The sequence below is a fragment of the Eptatretus burgeri genome, chromosome 10 (genome assembly GCF_056783735.1).
Source record: "Eptatretus burgeri isolate ZD-2024b chromosome 10, Ebu_testis_v1, whole genome shotgun sequence".
NCBI classification, from domain to species: domain Eukaryota; kingdom Metazoa; phylum Chordata; class Myxini; order Myxiniformes; family Myxinidae; genus Eptatretus; species Eptatretus burgeri.
This window is the reverse complement of record NC_140970.1, coordinates 94,866,571-94,887,689: the sequence shown is the minus strand read 5'-3', so window position 1 is coordinate 94,887,689 and position 21,119 is coordinate 94,866,571. Positions and strand designations below refer to the sequence as shown.

General features: G+C 45.4%; 1 protein-coding gene across 6 annotated transcripts in view; it reads right to left on the bottom strand.

The window, feature by feature from the left end:
* Nucleotides 1–21,119, bottom strand: part of IARS1 (isoleucyl-tRNA synthetase 1) — a 260,077-nt gene that overhangs the window by 233,246 nt on the left and 5,712 nt on the right. For all 6 annotated transcript variants that reach the window (XM_085899498.1, XM_085899496.1, XM_085899500.1 and 3 more), the window contains 2 exons: nt 13,431–13,554; nt 7,160–7,316 (listed from right to left, as the gene is read on the bottom strand). In XM_085899498.1, coding sequence (XP_085755624.1) covers nt 7,160–7,316; nt 13,431–13,549 — 276 coding nt within the window. In that variant the 5' untranslated portion in view covers nt 13,550–13,554. The remainder of the gene's footprint in view (nt 1–7,159; nt 7,317–13,430; nt 13,555–21,119) is intronic.

Below are 21,119 nucleotides of genomic sequence, written 5' to 3'. Positions count from 1 at the left end.
GCCCAGGGAGCCACGCGTCCCAGCCACGAAACCGTGCAAGGGCACGAGGGAAAATTCGAGGGCGAGGCCCGAAATTTGTGAGGACACCAACACAAGCGACGGGAATCTTGGTTGATAGAACCAATAGATTAAGCGAGAGGCGCTTTTGTAAAGCCCCGGGTAGTTTGGGGTTAACAAATGTTTGGGTAGATAGGAAGTGTACCCCTCCGCACCATCCATCCCTTCGCTCTCGTTGTGGGATGCTGGACTCACCTTGGGTAAGGAGATCGCTGAGATCTGAGGAGGCAATTCTGAGGCTGAGATTGGGCCTTGGCACAGGACGCCAGCTCTCCCTTATTCCCCTCCAGGAAGGGAAGGTAGGGGTTGGGAGTAGGCGAGGAGACAGGATAGGTTAGCCGGACAGAGACTATAAAGGGGGTTCGGGAGACGATTTATAATCGGGGAAATAAAAATAAATTAAAACAAAAAAAAAAAATTGGGGCAAAATTGGGTGGATTTTTTGCAAACTTCGGGGGTGGGTATGGACAGAGACAGGCAAAGGCGATAGGTTGGGAGGGAGACAGTAGGGTAGGTCCGAGCCCGCCTTCCGAGTGGCCAGCACCACTGCACTCCCTCCACAACAAGGCCTGTGCCGGCCAGCTTCACCTGCCGGCCTGTTTTTACGACACGGCCTGTGCCGGCCAGCTTCATCTGCTGGCCTGTTTTTGCTACAAGGCCTGTGCCGGTCAGCTTCACCTGCCGGCCTGTTTTTGCTACAAGGCCTTGCCGGTCAGCTTCGCCTGCCGGCCTGTTTTTGCTACAAGGCCTTGCCGGTCAGCTTCACCTGCCGGCCTGTTTTTGCTACAAGGCCTGTGCCGGTCAGCTTCACCTGCCGGCCTGTTTTTGCTACAAGGCCTGTGCCGGTCAGCATCACCTGCCAGCCTGTTTTTGCTACAAGGCCTGTGCCGGTCAGCTTCACCTGCCGGCCTGTTTTTGCTACAATGCCTGTGCCGATCAGGTTCACCTGCCGGCACGTTTTTGCGACAAGGCCTGTGCCGGCCAGCTTCGCTACAACCGCCTGTGCCGGCCTTGCCTTGCCATGCCTTGTCTGCCTGCCTCTGCCTTGCCCCATGCCTGCTAGCCCTTTGTTGCATTTGCCCTATTTCTCCACCACCATGTGCGCCAGGATCACCGTGCAAGTTGCAGGGACTGCCCTGTAGGCAGCCGCATTACGGGACTGCATTCACCAGCCCGTCCACCGTATTTCCATCCATCCATCCGCTCATTTGCTTGTGTCAGTACCATCCAGTGTTCTGCAGGGACTGCCTTGAAGGCAGCCGCACAAGGAGACTGCATTTGTGCACCCGTGCACCGTTTGTGTTCACTGCGCTCATTCAAGGGGGGAGGCCGAGGACTGCATTGGTGCAGCCGGCCACATTCCCTGTCACCTGCATTTGTTTCATGAGCTAGAGAATGCATGTGAGCAGCCTGGCTCCCTGCTTGAAGAATAGCCTGTGGGATGGCGCATAGCCGCCGGGTCGGGATGAGTTGCCTTCAGCAGCTGAAAACATAAAAAGGTTTTGTGACAGACAACGGGGCCTTTTGAACAGGCCCCGAAGACATCCGACCTTCAGCTGCGGGGGCGCTCACCCTCAAAATACCGTTGACAATGCTATGTGCCCTTTTTCCCCCACAGAGTCCATCAGTCCTGGGCCATGGTTAATGTAACATGTACAAGTTTAGGTTAAGGTGGATTGTAAATGAGCTGCTTCCCCCTGCATGTGTGTCATAGCGCCGGCAATTTATTTGTCGTCTGTATGAGTGGGTTTGTTTAGTTAGTTACTCAGCCCGTAGGTTATTTATTTTTGGAACACGAATACACTAAATGTCGCACTCAGGGAACCGAAGATAAAACGTACTAGGGGAAACTTACACATGATGGCACATGAAAATTTGACGACTCGGGATGAGTCTGTAAAAAGGGGAGGGGGTAGTGTTACGGCTGTGGAAATTCGCAGAACACCATAAAGGTCCTTAGTTCAGTTATGCCGATAAGTCTGTGTTCAGATAGATTTCCCCACCGTTGTCCAATGGGGATTATTTGTGTGAACAGGGCTGTGATCTTTGAGTTTGCAGTTTTTCTTTTACTGTCGTTATTTTGGACCAACCGCTTCACAACCACCACCTCCACCACTCTCATCAACCACCGCCACCACCAACACCTTCTCCACCACCGCCTTCACGACCACCACAAAACGCCAGCCACGCGACCATGACAACGACCACCGTAACCACCACCACGTTGCCACCTCAGCACGGTTGTCAGAAGCCTGGCCTTCGTTGAGGGAAAGCAGGCAACCCCCGTTCCCCCCCCTCCCCCGAATGAATGGCGTCTCCGCAGTGGATTTCACCCTGTGAGGGACAAGGAGAAAAACCAAGACAACCACCGTGGCGGCAAGCGTCCCCGATTTGGCGGGAAAACACTTCCTTCTGGAAGGTTCCCGCGTGTGCTGGAAAGAGGGGTGGGGTGGAACGGCGGCTATTAAGGGACGCGTGAGGAGTTTTGCCATGTGGTGGTCCCAGTCAGAAGAGTCGTCTTGGTTGTCGTCGCTCTTGGCGCCGTTGTCCGAGTGATTCGAGTGGTCCGAGTGATCGTAGTAGTCAGTGAGGTGGTGTCAGAATCGTGTGCGCTGAGGGGATTAGAGGTGGCTCTCTGGATCGCGCTCTGGTTCGCTGGGTCGTCGAGTCGGAGAGACGCCGGCGGAGAAGGCTGGGCCTGGAGAACGGAGCCCAAGACTCCACCACACGGTCACATTTACTTCATTTCTTTTTGGGTGTTGGTGTATATGTGTTTGTGGCACCAGTCCATTAAGTAAAACCCGTTTAAGTGACTGTGCATAATAATTATAGAGATCGGCTGTCGGCTTTTGTTTGCTCCGACTCTCCTTCTCCCCTTCCCCCATTGCATCATCCCCATCAATTGCTTACGTGCTTATGTGTGGAAATAAATGTGCTCATTTAAATGTACCCCGTTCGTTGAGTCTTTTCCCTTGATTGAACTGCCATCTTGCCCTCGGAATATAGTTGGTTTTTAAATAGCCGGTAAAGCGATCGGGTCCAACGGGGCTCGCGATAACACCCCGCTCGGTTATCCCAAACGGAGCGAGCTGCATTAAGCGGCTCGTGTCCCAGCGGCCCTGTTGAGGTACAATCTCTCGGTAATCTACCTGCACGATTAATTAGGTATATCGACAATTGACCCTGTAGCGTGGGCAGAGTACGGACAAGGTTGTGGTGTGGTTAAAAACACACCCGTGGCTGGTTTTCGGCGTTGATCCGGAAAGCCGGGACTGGATTGTCCGTTCGGTGGGCGAAGATCCCTAACATATGTATGTGTATATATATATATATATATATATGTATATATATATATGTATATATATATATGTATATATATATATGTATATATATATATATATATGTATATGTATATGTATATATGTATATATGTATATATATATATATATATATATATATATATTTATATATATATATATATATATATATATATATATATATATATATATATATATATATATATATATATATATATATATATATATATATATATATATATATATATATATATATATATATATATATTATATGCCTGGTGTTGGCTTAGTGGTTAGGGTGGTGGCTTGGGATCCCAGGGTCCTGAGTTCAAGCCCCGTTGGCTGCTGAATTAACTAACACCAGGGGGTTGACTCAGCCTGTCATCCTTCCGAGGTCGGCGAAATGAGTACTAGTGTACTGGTCCCGGTGTATGCCCCGGTTAGAATAGGTGTACCATATCCCTGTGTGTCGTAAGAGGCGACCAGGGTTGGCGTCAGGAAGGGCATCCGGCCGTAAAACATTGCCTCAAGAAAAAGCCCAACCCCTGCACAGCAGGGAAAAATGGCTGTAAAAACTGTCATTATTTTTTTCATATATATATATATATATATATATATATATATATATATATATATATATATATATATATATATATATATATATATATATATATATATATATATATATATATATATATATATATATATATATATATATATATATATATTTCGCACTAAAAGTACCAGGTGCAATCATATTTGTCTGAATCCCAGTTACTCTGCCCTCAGGGCACAAGACTAAATATTTTTACAATTGCTGATAAAGGGAAGATTTCTGAAAATGCCAAGGAGGTGATTTGTGTTCTCGTGTTCGAGTATATTGTTGCGAATCTGGAAGCCATGAGCACACAACATTTAGGTCCTACAGCTCAGTTATTTCGAGAAGTGAATGTGGATAGATAGCTCCCTTTCCCAAGTCTAATGGGTAAATAAATGTACATGCGCTGTGCATTACTTTGATAGTCAGGGTTTTTTCATTTTTACACCCCTCATAACTATGACAACGCCAGCATCACCTTAACCTTGCTCTGGCTGACACCATAGCCTAAGTGCGTGTCAGCACGTACGTGGGTGGAGCCCACGCAGAATACAGTTCCTCTGGCTGTTTGGTGGGTGGAGCCCATGCAGAATAATATTCCTCTGCCTGTTTGGTGGGGGGAGTTCAAGGAGGAGCCTCGTGGCAACCCTCGACCAATCAGCGTGATACGGGTGGGGGTGACCGCCGCTCAGCCAATCAGATCCCGTGACAGGGAGAAAGGGGTCCACGTGACAACACCATGCCCCCGGACGAATCGACGGACTTGCCGCTCGTTTTGGCCAATGACAAGGGGACGAGCAATTCTGCGTGCCAAAACCGTCCAGTAAGGGAGAGCGGGCAGGGCAAGGGCGAGGGCGAGGGCGTTTGTTTTGTGTTTCTTTTATTGGTTTAACACGGTGCATGTTGGAGAATTAGCCAGGCTGTTGCCGCTGTCAAGGGACATTTGGACCGACAGAAGCTCGGTGACCATCCGCTCGGGTCGCACACGGTTCGAGTACACGAGCGGCTCGTTCCGTACGACCATCATCGAGGGTGAAATGCCCTGGTAGTTTGGATGTGGGTATTTAGGTAAATTGAAATTGGCAATCGAACCTACCCCACGTGGTCGACCTATTGGCGAACTTCGGTCCGATAAGGGACCCGTTGGCTCCGGAGTTATCCGAGGTGACGACCTATAAATTCCGGGTGATCACTGGAGCAGACTCCACTGCTCCATCTCGCGGTTGTGCTCATTGCCGATACCCGGCCCCGCAACAATATACGGTAATTCAATTGAAATCAAGATGTTCCTCGACCAGAAACCGATGTCTGTACAGACAGATAGACAAAGTGAACCAAATTCTTATCCCCGCTTTGCGTGTGCAGGATAACAAGATAACTCCCCGTGATGGGTGCGCAGGTGGGGTGGAGTGGGGTGGATGGGTAGGTGTTGCAGTAAATGGATCAGTGCAAGCACTCTCCAGATATCAGCGATTCATTCTCCGACATCAAAATGCTATAAAAACCCTTCTTCTGTTTTTTGAAACATGATCTGAGGCTCGTCACGGAGCTGCCACAAACATGGACACACAGACGAACATACGTGACAACATAATACTGTTAGATGAGACAAACACAGCCAGTGAGCTTGGTGGAAGTGCCGTCACTTCGCTTGTACCGAGAGTATCCTGTAAAAACAGATCCAAAGGAGCCACACAACCTTTTAACTGCTCAACGTCAAGCACAGAAGCAGCACAAACCAGTTTTAAAGTCTTTGGTACGACTCAGCCGGGGTTTGAACCGCCGACCTGCCAGACTTGCGGACGCTCAAACCATTACACCACCAAGTTTGGTCAGAGGAACAAAAACGCTTGTTCCAGAGCTCGTATGGACAGGTGCTGGTAATTGCAGCATCCATCAGGTAATCTCTGGGTTAATATAGCACATCCTTGATATCAGGTCTCCCATCATACAGAGAGATTGATGAAGAGAGTGCATATAGTCCAACATTTTATGAGGCAATGCTGCATCAGCCAGAAACACAAGCTGTTTACTTTGCTAGAACAGAGCTCGGACCAAAGGAACACGGACTGGCCAAAGCAGTCAACATAGTGAGGTCGAGATTTAGACCGCTTGAGGCACTCCGGGAAGGCATCCAAATCTTGACACAAAATGTAAAAACACTCTTTTTATACTGCTCTCATGTGATTATGAAACAAATTGTTTTCTGACTACTGGAGTCACCACTATCACATTGAGTGTTTTTTTCTTTTATGTAATACTCTTCCTGATGTGGGATTGAATCATGCTTCAAACATCAAAATAGTGTTCTGCATCAGCAAGATAAAGTAGTTCACTGTTGCCCACTAGAAACAGCATAATGGCTAACGCCACAATGTTAACAGGATATACATGTTCCCTATTGTAGCAACGACGTGAAAATGAAACAACGCTAACGGAGTCAATGCTCATTGAGGAATTACTGTTGAGTGAAGGCACTTTGTCTACCAGCATGATTCCACACTGCACCACACTGCCCCTTTTGTGAGAAATTAGTTTGAGGACAACATATAAAATCTACAGTTCGTACAACCCAGATGTCCACAAAAACCTAATGAAACAACTCTGGGACATGTTGGAATGCTGCTTCCCATCCATCCATCCATTGGGACCTTACTCTGTGCAGAGCGTTAGTGCTGCCGAGGCAGTCTCCTTGGCTATTGGGCACAATCCTGGACGGGTCGCCACTCCGACACAGGATACCAGCAAGCTGGTACTCATTTTGCCGACTTCAGAAGGATGACAGTCTGAGTCAACCCCACCTGGTATTAATTCAACAGCCAAGCAGGATTTGAACTCAGGATCCTAGAATCCCAAGCCCACCACTCTAGCAATTAAGCCAACACCAGGCATATGCTGCCTTCGGGCCACACTAAATACAGTACAATGCACCCACTAAACCTTCACTTATTGTCGAGGAAAAAATAGTGCAGTATTATAACTGATGTAATCCAACATTTTGATACAAGAGTGGCACGATCAACAACTTTAGATTTCTGCTGTGATATTAGATTTTGTATCATAGTTTACATGCTATAAGCATAATGTAAGCAAGGTAAAATATTTGGATTTACAAATTGCAGGACTGCAAAAGCAGGTGGACATGGTGCATTGGCATTGTTAAGTGGACCGAGAGCCAGTTCCTCACCACGGGCAGACCATGGCAGTCCCATCCAAATCGCCGTTCGACATGAAATCCGCTCTGATGGGCAAAGCGAGTCACAATGTCCTTGATGGTTCCAGCGAGAATGTGTCCATAATGTGGAAGTCCAGTGGCAAATGGAGGGCCATCATAAAATGTGTACCTGAGAAGAAAGAGCACACACAGCAGAGGTGAATGCAAAAAAAAAAAAAAAAAATGCAACATGGTAAAGTAACACAATGCATCAATTACACTGAACAACAAATTTCAAAAAAATTTTTTTACTGGAGATGTGTAAAGTGATTAAGACTAATTTGGGTACGCTGATTTCAAAAATCATAACCGTTTTGCTGTATCACGTCAGGATTTTCAGGAACAGAAATATTCCCATTGCCTAGAAGTCAGGATTTCAATGAAATTTACATATGTCTTTAACATGTCTATTTCGTACAATTGTTGTTAACTTGTGTTATATTTCTTTCTTTCAGATAAAGATGAGTAGGCGTTCCTGTACCAATCATCCTGACAACTTCTGTTATGTCTGTGGTCGGTATACCAAAAAAGATCAACAGCGAAGTATATCTACAGCAGTGAAAATGAAGGCCGCCTACTTTCACTACTTCGGGTGTAAGGTGGGGGACCAAGAGCAGAGCTGGGCACCACACATCTGCTGCACAAGCTGTCACACAACCTTGACTCAATGGTTGGTGGGCAAGCGCGCGAGCATGCCATTTGCGGTGCCCATGATATGGCGTGAGCCGCAGAATCATCATGATGATTGTTATTTCTGCTGCACAAGCATCGCCGGCTTCAACAAGAAGAATAAAGGTCACATCAAGTACGCTGACTGCGTCTCTGCTCGTAAACCTGTGCCTCATGATGACGAGAACCCCGTTCCAACACCTCCAGCTGATCAGAACATAGCTGTAAGCAGTGGTGAAGAGGATGGTGATGATGAACCTTTTGAACCCGACACTCAAGAATCACACCTTCTGAACCAGGGAGACTTAAATGATCTTGTAAGAGATCTCTCGCTGTCAAAGGCGAAGGCAGAGCTGCTTGGATCAAGGCTGCAGCAGTGGAATCTACTTGAACCTAACACCAAGATATCCTTGTTCAGAGCACGTCACAGAGACATGGCTGAGTTCTTTGAGATGGAAGCTGAGTTCTTTGAGCCGAGTTCTTTGAGACACGATGACATTCTGCAGTGACATCAACGGTCTGTTGAAAGAACTTGGGTGTGATCACGATCCTGCAGACTGGCGCCTCTTCATCGACTCGGGGAAGAACAGCTTGAAGGCTGTTTTGCTCCACAATGGCAACGAGAAACCATCAGTCCCACTGGCTCACGCGTTCGGCATGACAGAGACCTATGAGACTATGCGGCAGCTGCTTGATTCCATCAAGTACAATGACTTCAACTGGCACATCTGCGGAGACTTGAAAGTGGTGGCGCTGTTGTTAGGGCTGCAGTCAGGCTACACGAAATACATGTGCTTCCTTTGTCTCTGGGATAGCAGAGACGACAAGAATCACTGGACGAAGAAAGATTGGGAAGAGCGAAAAGAGCATGTACCTGGTCGATACAACGTGAAGCATGTCGCCCTTGTCGACCCAGCCAAGGTTTTCCTTCCACCACTCCACATAAAGCTCGGCTTGATGAAAAGTTTTGTACGGGCAATGGATCTGAATGGGCGTGGGTTTTTATACCTCAAGGAAAAGTTTGGCAACACCTTGTCGGAGGCCAAGATCAAGGCTGGTGTCTTTGTTGGACCGCAAATCCGACAGATTATGAAGGACGAAACTTTTCCGACAACTCTAAACCCCAAAGAGCTGGCAGCGTGGAGGAGCTTCAAAGCTGTGACGGACAACTTCTTGGGGAACGAGCGCGCGGACAACTATGAAGAAATAGTGCAGCAGCTGCTGGAGTCCTTCAGGAAACTTGGCTCCAGGATGTCCCTGAAAATCCATTTCCTACACCAGCACCTGAACTTCTTCCCTGACAACTTGGGAGCAGTCTCGGATGAGCACGGCGAGCGATTTCACTCATGGAGACGCGTTACCAAGGGCGGCACAACCCGAACATGATGGGCGATTTCTGCTGGTTCCTGCATCGTGAAACTGACACAGAGCAGCACAAACGCAAAGCCAAATGCCTAAAGCATTTTTAATTACATTCTAGTGGAGTTTTTCTGTAATTTCTATAATTTTGAAGCATTCATGATGAAATAAATGAATAAATGAATTTTTGTAAATTTCATTGAAATCCTGACTTCTAGGCAATGGGAATATTTCTGTTACTGAAAATCCTGACGTGATACAGCAAAACGGTTATGATTTTTGAAATCAGCATACCCAAATTAGTCTAAATCACTTTACACATCTCCAGTAAAAAAAATTTTGTTGTTCAGTGTTATGCAAAAAATAACTGGAGCTGGAAAAAATTAAAAAAAATAATTATAATTTTTTTTTTTAAAGCATCCATCTTAACAAATGAAGGCACAACAAATACTACTGCCCAACTGAATATTCAGGTGGGACATTTCACAAACAGTCTTTTGAGCTGGGACTGTGTAGCCATTAAGTGCCAGGTGTTAAATTAGTTATTTTTAGTTAATGATGTGACCACCTCTCAAATGAATAAAATTGTTGAATGAAGAATTGCTTGCACACACGTTGAAAAGGGCATTAGGTCTCAGACTCTGCACTCATGCGATCCCTCCCTCTTGAGAGGATACTTAACACCTGGCAAAAAATGCCTGCAGACCCAAATGAAGTGCATTCAATGGTAGAGTGTTAGACATCTACACCAGGTGGTGGTAGATTAATTTTTGAATTGGAATGCATTGGCATTTAGCAAGACCATCCTAACAGTGCACCTCAAAATAAGCAAACAGTTTGCCAATTTCACGATTGAAAGTAATCCTTCAAATTAAATTGAATTTCTGTGAAATTGTTACACTTCTCTTGAAAACATATTGTTGCGGTCCTGAAAAAATGCATGCCTCAAAGGCAATGGCACCCAACATGCAGTGATAGGTTAACGGGACAAGTGGGTTAACGGGACGAAGTGCGTTGCGTGGGTCTCATAGTTCGGTCTAGTCTCCTTGATTCCTACTCTAATCATTTGCTTTTAGCCATTGTACATAATAAGCACACAAGCACAGACACCATTCAATAAACAATCGTTTAAAAGCACACCGCCATGCCTCCCATGGCTTGGATCATCCACATCCCCGCTGCAGACGACACAACCCACACACGGGAATCACGCGCCATTATTTCCTTCAAATCTGCGTGCCAATTCCCAACTGGCACCTCACTTTACTCCACACCTCCATCATCGAATTTCACCACTTTGACCACAAACGCCTCCCGCACATGGGAAAAATATTCCCGCACCCCCAAGACCTCCGCATCGCGATAATTCACCACTATTTTGAGGAGCACCGCACAACGTCAGACTGTCCTCAGCGCCACGCGATGCTCATCACTCCACCGCGTCTTACCAGGGACGTCCAGGGTGAGCGTCCGGAATTGATACAGCCCTCATCCAGTCACCAGACCACGGACGGCTAGCCCGGGGGCAACGAGGAGGGGTCGCGGGAAGGGCACTCCAGGAATTTGGTTCGGGTCCCGGGTGTGCATTTTCACTTGTGAAGGAGCCCATGGGTGGCGGAGAAAGTCTGCTGCCATCCGACATTCCGACTGCACTCTGTGCACGTTCAGGGCTGGGGTGCCGGCTCGGGGAGAATGCCATGCCCCATGTTAAGTCAGGAGCTCCGAGCCGTGCCAAAGCTGGTAGGCTTCTGAGCCGGTTTGCGGTCCCGGAGCATGACAGGGTGTGGCTGGGGCTGCTGGGGCCCAATAGAGCAGGATTTGGGCCACAGCGCATCACTTTCCGGTCCTCGTCCTGCCTGGGGCTTATAAAAGGGGTAATGCGGAGCCGTTAGACCCTCCTCTATCTTCTTCAGAACATTATTTGCATGCGATTGCCGCCCAGAGCACGCTTCTTCTTCTTCGAGGACCTGATCAGAGGGGACAGCCGTGCTGTCGATGTCCAGCCACCCCCGCGCAGCCAGACGGACCAATGCAGAGTGCACATTGCCACGAGCCCCGGCAAATAAATAAGCAGGAGATAACGCGCCATATCACGAGGTGGGAATGCTCAGGCAGAGCATCCCATGGAGGTACATGCTACACATACAGACATTTACAGAGCTTGGTTAGGGATCTTTCTCCTGATGCATCTATTCTCCTCTCTCTCTATCCACCCCTCTATCCCGTCTTCTGTGGACGCACAAAGAAGAATGTTAGTGACTCGCAATCCCATTTTCCTCTGGCCCGACACCGCACTAAACCACACCTCCCACTCCCACATCTTAGACACAAGCAGTATTCCTCCCACCTACCTCTCCCTAAGCATTCTGGGTTGTGTTGGTCTGTCGACCACACGAGGTATTGAGGTCGTTTCCCCTCACCTGCTTTCTAACGGGATAACTCTGCTCTGTGTCTGCTTTTGTTAGATTGCTTGTCGCTTTCCGTACCCCATGAATTCCTTGCTATCCCCTGCTGTACATAAAATAAAACCCCATTCACTGTGCCATACACCTTTCCTCACTTGATTGTAAATAAATGTGTTGGATAGAAATGTTCCCAGCTCGTTTTTGCGTTTTCTTCCATTGGTCCAGCAAGGCCCGCACCCTCGTTTAGCCGGGACGTTATTCCCCTACGATCAGTTTCCGAACCGGTACGTGCTTGGCAGTTCCACTTGGCTGCGTCTGATCTGGTTTGAGCAAGTGCGTATCGAGGGCGTGTCCCCCGGTAATTAGATCACGTGACCTTTCGGTAAACGGCATTTATTTGATGGAGGACCCCAAGTCACGTGGTTTAGTCATTGGCATTCGTGGTCAATGAGCGACCCACCGCATCACAAAGTTATTTGTATGTGATGGCTTGCAATTCCGGAGAGTCTGGTGGGAACCCGAGGTAGTTCACCCCATGTCGTCTTCGCCCCCGACCCCGCAACAGTATTTTAAAAGACAGCCTTGGTGAAGCCATTGACAATTTTGTGTGTTTCAATGAAACAATTTGAGGTTCTCAAAAGTGAAGGGGTTTTCTTCACATTTAGAAAGGCAGGAGCAGGCTTCATAAGAATATAAATAATATATCAGAAAAGACAATCACACGGCCTTTAAAGCCAACAAGAAGCATCGTGAAGTAGTTCATGAGGTCGGCGAGAGGTCATCTTGGGGCAGGATTTATTCCTGCTTGTTAAATTTCTGGATGAGATTTATCTCGACTACATATACACTTACACACACATTAGGGGTCTGCCTCACAGTCACGTAAGATGTTGGCCATGGTAAAACATGCCGTGTTAATATGAGCAATTTCTGAGGATATCCTGAAGACTCAATAGTTCAATGGGCTATCACCATGTAAGCGATGAGGTCCTTGGATTCGAGTTTTGGGTTGAGTCAGAATTTTCTTCACACTAGCCCCACACAGTTCGTTAAACAAGTCACGAAGTCGTTTCTGGAAAGCAATGTTCAATTTGAGAATGTGTCAATATCAAGAACCTTTAAATCCAGGTTCCTCTTGATGACTCAAACTTTGCTCTTTGCATATTCTGGTTCCTTCTGACTCCTCCAATGCAGTATTTGGTCTTAAATTTGATGAAGAAAAATTATGTCGAATCACAACAAAACATTGCAGACCATTACTGGAAATCGCATCGGCATCTCACATATTCACATAATGGAGTTCAGATACTTATGCGTGGCAATGCAGCTACATATTATTTATTTAGGAATCGATTACATTTCACATCAACAAATCAACAAAAAATTAATTTGGCTTGAAAAATGATGAAAAACAGGATTTGCTGCACAAGCAAGAAAAGAAAACAAAAACCAGATTTATTCAGAGAATGACAGTGATAAACTACATTATGAACCAATGTAGTTGTTCAAAATCAAATGTTTCAGGATTACACGGATCAAAATGAAACAGCAACAGTATAAAAAAAAGCTTGTTCTGGAGCTCATAAAGACTCGAGCTGGTAAGTGCAGCATCTGTCAGGTAATCTCTGGGTTACGAGAGCACATTCCAGATATCGGGTCTCCCATCACACAGAGAGATCGTTTAAGAGAGAGTGCACATAATCCAACATTTCGTGAAATGCCGTGCCATGTCAGACAGAAAGAGAAACCATTACTTTGCTCTCGGAGAGCTGAAAAAAAGGAACAAGGACCGGCTAAAGCACTGGACGTACCGAGGTCGAGATTTAGATTGCTTGAGGCACTCCTGGAAGGCATCCAAATCTTCCCACAACTGCAGAATCTTCTTCTCCTCTTCAGGGAAGTTGATGGTCTCTGGTACAGGCCGCACCATAATTACTGCAGGAGGAAACCACAATCAGCTGACAAGTCAATTCATGATGAAAGATCTACTACAGATCAACAAAACTAGTTCAAGTTAAATAGCCTGCTTTTGTCATATCCAAAACAATTGGAGACCAAATGTAACACAAGTGTGCTGTGACATACAGTAAGTTTCTGAGGTGAAGGATTGATTGCCATCCAAACGTCAAATAAAGTGCATGCTGACTTTAGGACAGACTGTTGGAGAAAGCAATTTAGGGCGAGAGGTCAGAGCTGCAGAAGCTTGTGGTTGAACAAGAGGCTAACGAGAGGGAGCAATGGCATTGACAAAGAGAGATCAAAAAAAAATTAAAAAAAGATGAGAAAAGGATTCATGTGCCCCTCTTTCTGTATCCCTCCTCACCACACCCCCTCGCCGGTCTCCAACTGTGTGAACCTCAAGCATCCGAGGTCTCCACTCCAAACCGACATCTCACTCCAGACCGCTGCTGATAAATCGGACATCTCCAACATAATCCTTACTCCCACAGGACATCCCCATCTCCTTAGTCTCTCTCCCCAGTTAATGTCTCCTCTGATTTGATCGGCCTCAACCACACCCCGGCGGTGAAGGTGCTCTAAAATAAATCAATTTCCAACTGCCCTTGTAGTGATCTTATACCTCCTCACCCCCAGGAGAACCTTTGGCTGAGACATCCCCTCCACTCCCACCTATTGTTCATGTGTTTTGTACAGTCCTCCAAACAGTGACTCCATCATCTACATCTCTCTCAGAAAACATGGACAAGCTTTTAACCACTCACCCCAACTCTCTCTTCCTCATACGTGGAAATTTCAATTGTCACCGTGCAACTTCGCTGGGTGTTGGAACCTCTCTCACCAGCCATGGCACTGACTGTTGTGACTCCATGGGACTGACTCAATCTGTGAACTTTCCAACCCAGATTTCTCCAAATGGCAAATCCTCCCTTCTGCATTTGGTGATGACCAATTTTCCTGCAAATGTCTCATGCTCTTCCTCTGATCCAAATGGTTCGCTGATCATATGCTTGTGAAAGTCAACATCTCTGGCTAATCTCAGAGAACTGCCTAAAGGCCTGCAAGTCTGCAAGTCTGGCAGGGACTGGAAGCAGCCAACTCACTTCAGGACTGTCCCCCATATCTACTACCCCTGATGTTAACTAGGCCTTGCAGTTCTTCCACAGAATCTCTGTCGCTATATCTTTCTCTCATCCCATCTAATGTTAATTATCCTCCACTTCTTCGCTCGGTGAGGTAGCTGCTCCGAAACAACTTGCCTTCTGGGCAATTCCACGCGAAGGGGGAAAATAGTCAGATTTTTAAAGCAAGGTATTTTCAGCTAAATGTTACTTTTTCTGACTCTTCATAAGTTGAATTAAAGGGAATGACAAAGTTTTCAAATCTCAGCTCCCAGTTGACCAAAAAAAAAATCATTAAAACATAATCCATAAAATTTGATTCAATTTTTACTTTTCGAGCTATAATCTTCAATTGACCTCCTTGTATACATTTTCAGACATAACCAGTTTTTGAATGATGTCAGTACTTCATTAGGCATGTTTCTCAAACATATTATAGAAAAGATTGCAGGATGTTAAAGGTTTTCAGATAACAGCCCCTGAAATCAGCTGGTCTGAAGGTGATGGAAAACGAGTCACGAAAATTAATAAACTTTTTCTACTAGACAAAAACCCCTGCTGTATTGGAATTGCCAATTAGAATTCTCCTACTAGTCCCTGTGCTGAACTAAATGGCAGCAGCAACAGACCTCTAATTATCTTCTGTGCTGTAATCTGGACATGTGAACATCGGTAACGAGAGTCACGTGTAACGCGAGTCACGATAATCAGGTGGGTTTAGTTTCAAGAAATAGCAATAGATTGCGCGACGGAGGAATTTTTATATCCCAGAATCCTTTGCGTGAAGTCACGGCATGTTCTCGCTTGTTTGCAAGCGCGAATTTTTGAAGTGACAATCATCTATCATCCATCATCGGTCAAGGTAAGGATGACCATTTGCAGTTTATAATCGATAAATGTGATAATATCGAAGTATATTTTACAATTTATTCAGACATTCACCTCGCAATGTATCCATGATCATTAAATTTCTCTACCAAGTGTCCAGCACGGAAGTGACGGGATTACGATAGATCATGCTTTACAATACCCTTGTATTTCTATCCTCGGGGTGAGCACATCCCTCTCAATGTGTGTTTATTTAATGGTAGCCTTGTCCAGGGAGTCCAGCACACAAATTCAAGATCCGCTTTTTTTGGTTACCGTCATTACAGATTTTGTCATGGCGCTCACTGCGGCTGAAAGGCAGCAGAAGAGGCGACAGAAACTTCACACCGATGGAAAATACGATGATTATAGAAAACGGCAAAGGGAATACAATATGAATTACCGCGACATGAAGAAAACAAAAGAAATGAAACTGCCGACGACTGAACAAACACAGTTGACGCGAATGAACCGTGAAAAGGTGAGGCAACGGGTGGTGAAGTGCAGAGCTCTGAAGAAGGCGCGAGCGACTTTGTCCCCTACCGCGCATTCTTCACCCTTCAATAGTGCCAGCGCTTTGGGAAAAGAAATGCGTAAGGCAAAACGGGCATTGACTTCCTCACTGCTGAGGACCCCGAAGCAAAGAAAAGCCGTGATCAGAAAGCTGTACACGTCAATCCAAGCAGATCAAGAGAATGATCCTGAACAACAAAAGCCGAAAGGGGGCCAAAACTCCATTCCAAGTGAAACCATTGAGGGGGTGAAAATATTTTACGCCAGGGATGATATTAGTCGGCAAGCTCCAGGCAGAAAAGATGTTGTCACCGTGAGGGCAGATGATGGTACTAAAGTCCAGTACCAAACCAGGCACCTCACTTGCTCCGTAAACGAAGTTTACGCGCTGTTCCAGAAGGAATTCCCAGACACGGAACTTGGTAAAAGCAAGTTTGCTGAACTTCTTCCTCCGCATATTCTACTGAGCAGCAAATTACCACATAATATTTTGCTTGTGCCGGTATCATGAAAATTTCGTGACCGCTGTAAATGCTTTGCATAAGGTCCAGCCGTCTGTACCAATGTATTCACATGACCTCCCTCAAATGTTACTATGTAACCAAACGTGCCGCGAATGTTGGTTTAACGAATGTGAAACCTGCTCTGATGCAAAAGGATTCCGAAAGGTGTGTGTTGTTGACGAAAACAGACAAGTTGCATAGACAACTTGGAAAAATGACTGTGATGGAAAACTCGCCAAAGTCATTGAGGAGGGTACAACAAATGATTTGGTGGACCACATTTGTAATCTGATCCCAAAGTTCATGGAGCATTGCTTCGTTAAAAGGGAGCAGGCCTGTTCGTATAAGAAGGAACAGGATTATGCCTCTGCCAGTGAACATTCTGATACAGCTCTTCTTCAGGTGGATTTCTCGGAAAATTACACTTGTGTCTACCAGGATGAGATTCAGAGTGCTCACTGGCAGCAGGCTCAGGTCAGTCTGTTGACAGCTGCATTATGGTTTGAAGGTACAATCCATCCGATTGTATTGGTGTCAGACAACCTTACATATTCGAAGGAAACCGTTGTCGCATATATAGATCGTTTGTTAGACACAATTCCAGACAGTGTCACACATGTATCAATATGGTCCGATGGGCCTGCTTCCCAGTTCAAGAATAGGTATATTCTTGCTGCGTTGAAGCCTCTGCAGGAGAAACACAATAAAGAAATCATCTGGAATTTCTTTGCAACGTCTCACGGAAAGGGTCGGAAATATAAAAGATAAAGAAGAAACCTTTCCCACGGAAAGGTGGACGGAATCGGTGGAGCCGTCAAGCGTGTTGTATGGAATACGGTTCGGAATAGAAAGGCCATTGTTACCAATGCGTCAAGCTTCAGGGAAGCGGCAATGACAAGCAATGTGCTTGTAGCTGAAATAAAGGGCACGGAGATTGAAAGAAGAAATGAAGTCCTGGGAAGTCAGGTTTTTAAGGATGCCAGTCCTGTACCTGGCATAGGTGGTGCGCATTGTATGAGGTTGATGAATGACGAGATAGAACTGTTCAATCACCTCAGACGCTAGGCCTGCAGTTGTGTTGCCTGCCTCAGATGCTGATGTGAACACGAAGATCTGCGTTGGGGATTGGGTTCTCGTGCAATATGAGAAGACAAATTACCCAGGGGAGGTGAAACGTGTAGAACATGAAGAATGTCAGGTGAGCGTCATGGTGCCAGCTGGAAAAAATTGGAAGTGGCCTGTTCGGCCTGATGAGATTTTCTACATACATGACAATATTGTTCGAAGACTGGAGCCCCCATTCATTGTGAACCACCGTGGCCATTTTGCCTTTGTAGATTTCTTGTTGGCACTCGAGACAGTTTTACTGCACAAAAGTGCATATTGTTTCTGTTATGAATGGCCCATTTGAAAGCTAAAATTCCAAGTTATGGCCCGCTTGAAAGCTATTAATTCCAAGTTATGGCCCATTTGAAAGTTAATTAATTCCTAGTTATTTAATGTTATCTCTGTTGTTAAGTTACATCAAATTCACTACCTGTAAATACTAGTCAGTAAGTTCAGCCTTTGTGAAGACAGCCGTGTGGATTATCAGTGTGGGAAAATTTGTAACAGGAGTCACGGTAACGTGAGTCACGATCATAATTTAATTTATTGCCCATATTTCAAAAGGAAAATCAATTCTTTATATCTTGCATGAAAGCCTGTTTAACTGTAACCCTTTGAACCCACAAACGATATTCTTTCCTTTTATCAATTTAGGACAAATTTGGCATGTACATGAGGTGATTCTTTGGCTTTCCCTTTTCTGTAACGCGAGTCACGCTTTAAATAAATTCAAATAAAAACTATATTGGACAATTGAATAATTATTATTTGTTTTCTTTTCATACCTTACCCGCAAAGGTTATTACAAACTGAAGTACAACTCTGACCTGTATCACTGCATTGTATACTCTGAGATATAGATTGTCAATTGAGCTAAAATGTAACGCGAGTCACGATGGAATTGCCCTTCTGTTCCTCTCGAGAGGGTACTTAACATGTGGCACAATGCCTGCAGTCCTGAATGAAGACCACTCAATGGTACAAATCAATGTTGGACCTGAACCTTGGATGCTGGACATCTACACCAGTTGGTGATACCTTCATGAGCTGACCTGAACTTTTGTCTGGTGAGCTTACGCCATCAAGCAGTGTATGTAGTTGTCAGTCAGTCAGTGAGTCTGTACACACTTCAGTCATTATCGTTTGAATCAAACCACACGATATTGATAAAACTTCCTTCAAATTAAATTGCATTTGTATGACCTGATGAGACTGCACACTCATTTTTCTCCTGAAAATATATCTAAAGATAGCCTCGGTGAAACAATTGACAATTTTGTGGGTGCAGATGAAACAATTTCAGGTTCTCAACTCTTAAATAACTTTTTCTACATGTAGAAAGACAGGGATACGTTTCATCACATAAGACAGCAGGAAAGACTATCAGAGGGCCTTCAAAACCAACAAGCTTCGTGAAGTCGTTCACGAGGTAGGCGAAACGTCATCTTTGTCTTTCAGACACAGGTAATCCATCGGTAATACTGCCATGGATAACCTTGTATGAAAGGCCACAATAATAATAATAAATAAATAATAACTAACTAACCAACTAGGATTATTTTGCCCTTTTATTCCACCTTTCCCCTGCACCCCTCCATGCCAAGCCGAAGATGAAGATGAAGCTTCGAAAATGCAAGACCATAAAATAAGTCATGATGTTGTTTCCAGAAAGCAAAGTTCAATTTGAGAATGCGTCAATATGGTGAATCTTTAAATCCAGGTTCCTCTTGACGACTCCATCATTGCTCTTTGCATATTCTGGTTCCTTCTGATGACTCCAATACAGTGTTTGGTCTTACATTTTATAAAGAAGAATTGTTGCGTCGAACAACAACAAAACATTGCAGAACACAGGAAATAACATCAGCATCTCACATGTTCACATCATCGAGTTCAGATACTTATTCATGGCAATGTAACGACATATTATTTAGAGGAATCAACGAAGAAAAAAAAATTAAACTGGCATTAAAAATGACCAAAACAGGATTTACGACACATGAAAGAAAAAAACGAAAATCAGATTTATTCAGAGAATATCCCAGTAATAAACGACATTATCAACCAATATGTTTATTAAAAAAATCAAATGTTTCCGGATCAAAATGAAGTAAACAAAACAAAAAGCTTGTTCCAGAGCTCGTATAGACAAGAGCTGGAAATTGCAGCATCCGTCAGGTAATCTCTGGGTTAATATCGCACATCCCTGATATTGGGTCTCCCATCAAATCGAGAGATTGACACAGAGAGTGCACACAATCCAGCATTTTGTGAGAGGCCATGCCAGGCAAGGCAGAAACACAAAGTATCGTTACGGTTCTCAGAACCGTATACATACAACATACAGTTGTCCTGAGTCAGTTATTACATCAATATACGTGTAGTTCGATCCCTTCCTTGTGTTTAGTGGGAAGACAAGGGAGTGTGTTGCGATGGACTTTCGTTAAGATTATGAGATCATTATTCCACTTTTATTTTATTCCCTCCTTTTATTTTCTGAGGTGAAATCGTCTCGCTTGCTACCCTCATTTTGCTGGCCACAGCGTACCACCCTCTATCCAGCGACTCGTTTTCAGAGGCAAAATCCCAACGTTCGCTATGGAAGCCGCATCGGCATCCACCTTCCCAAACCCAGACACGCGCAGCGTGGGCAGGCCAAACACGCGTCTTGTCGAAACCCCGCCCAGAAAGGCGGACCACATGAACGCCCGGTCCAATCGGGATGCTCGGATCGGACGATGACCTCGGTTTCGCCTTGGCTACTCCCCGAGATCCGTGATCTATAAAGTACGGAGCAATCCTCAGAGTGGGGGTGAAGTTGGGGTGGATGGAAAGGAATAAGTCAGAGTTGATGGATGCAAAGGTATCGAGTTGAATGGGAAGGTTGTTGTTGTTGTTGGAGGCCATTGGAAGGAGAAATGCGAAAGGGAATTGAAGGAGTTGTTGCAAAGGTGTTCCAGCTGTTTGGCTCTGCTTAAGTCTCACCTCGACAGCCAACCTTCTGGTCCCCACCAACACGACCTCGACCAAACCTCTTGTCTGGTCCTGCTACTGCTCAACTCTCGCCATTTTGGACTCCACTCTCCTCCACTCAAGCGCCTGCTGCAGACACGATTCCCACACGTGCAGCTGTGGACCGAACTGCACAGCTTCTGTGCCGCACCACAGAGCATCCATTCCCCCGAAACGCTCAGGTACCAAAAACTGTGACCTCAACTCCCTCCCTCTCTGGCTGCAAAAGTCCTTTGCCTTTCATTGGGTTTATTTTGTCTGAGTGTGTGTCTGAGCGTGTTGGAGCCTGTCCGTTAGATAAGCCTGTATAAGATCTTTTACTGTTGTGATTGTTGCTTTATTAATCTTGCGTCAAGTCTGCACTGTGTCTGCTTTGTAAAATTGCCGCACCCCACACCTCTCTCATCTTTCCCTGCAT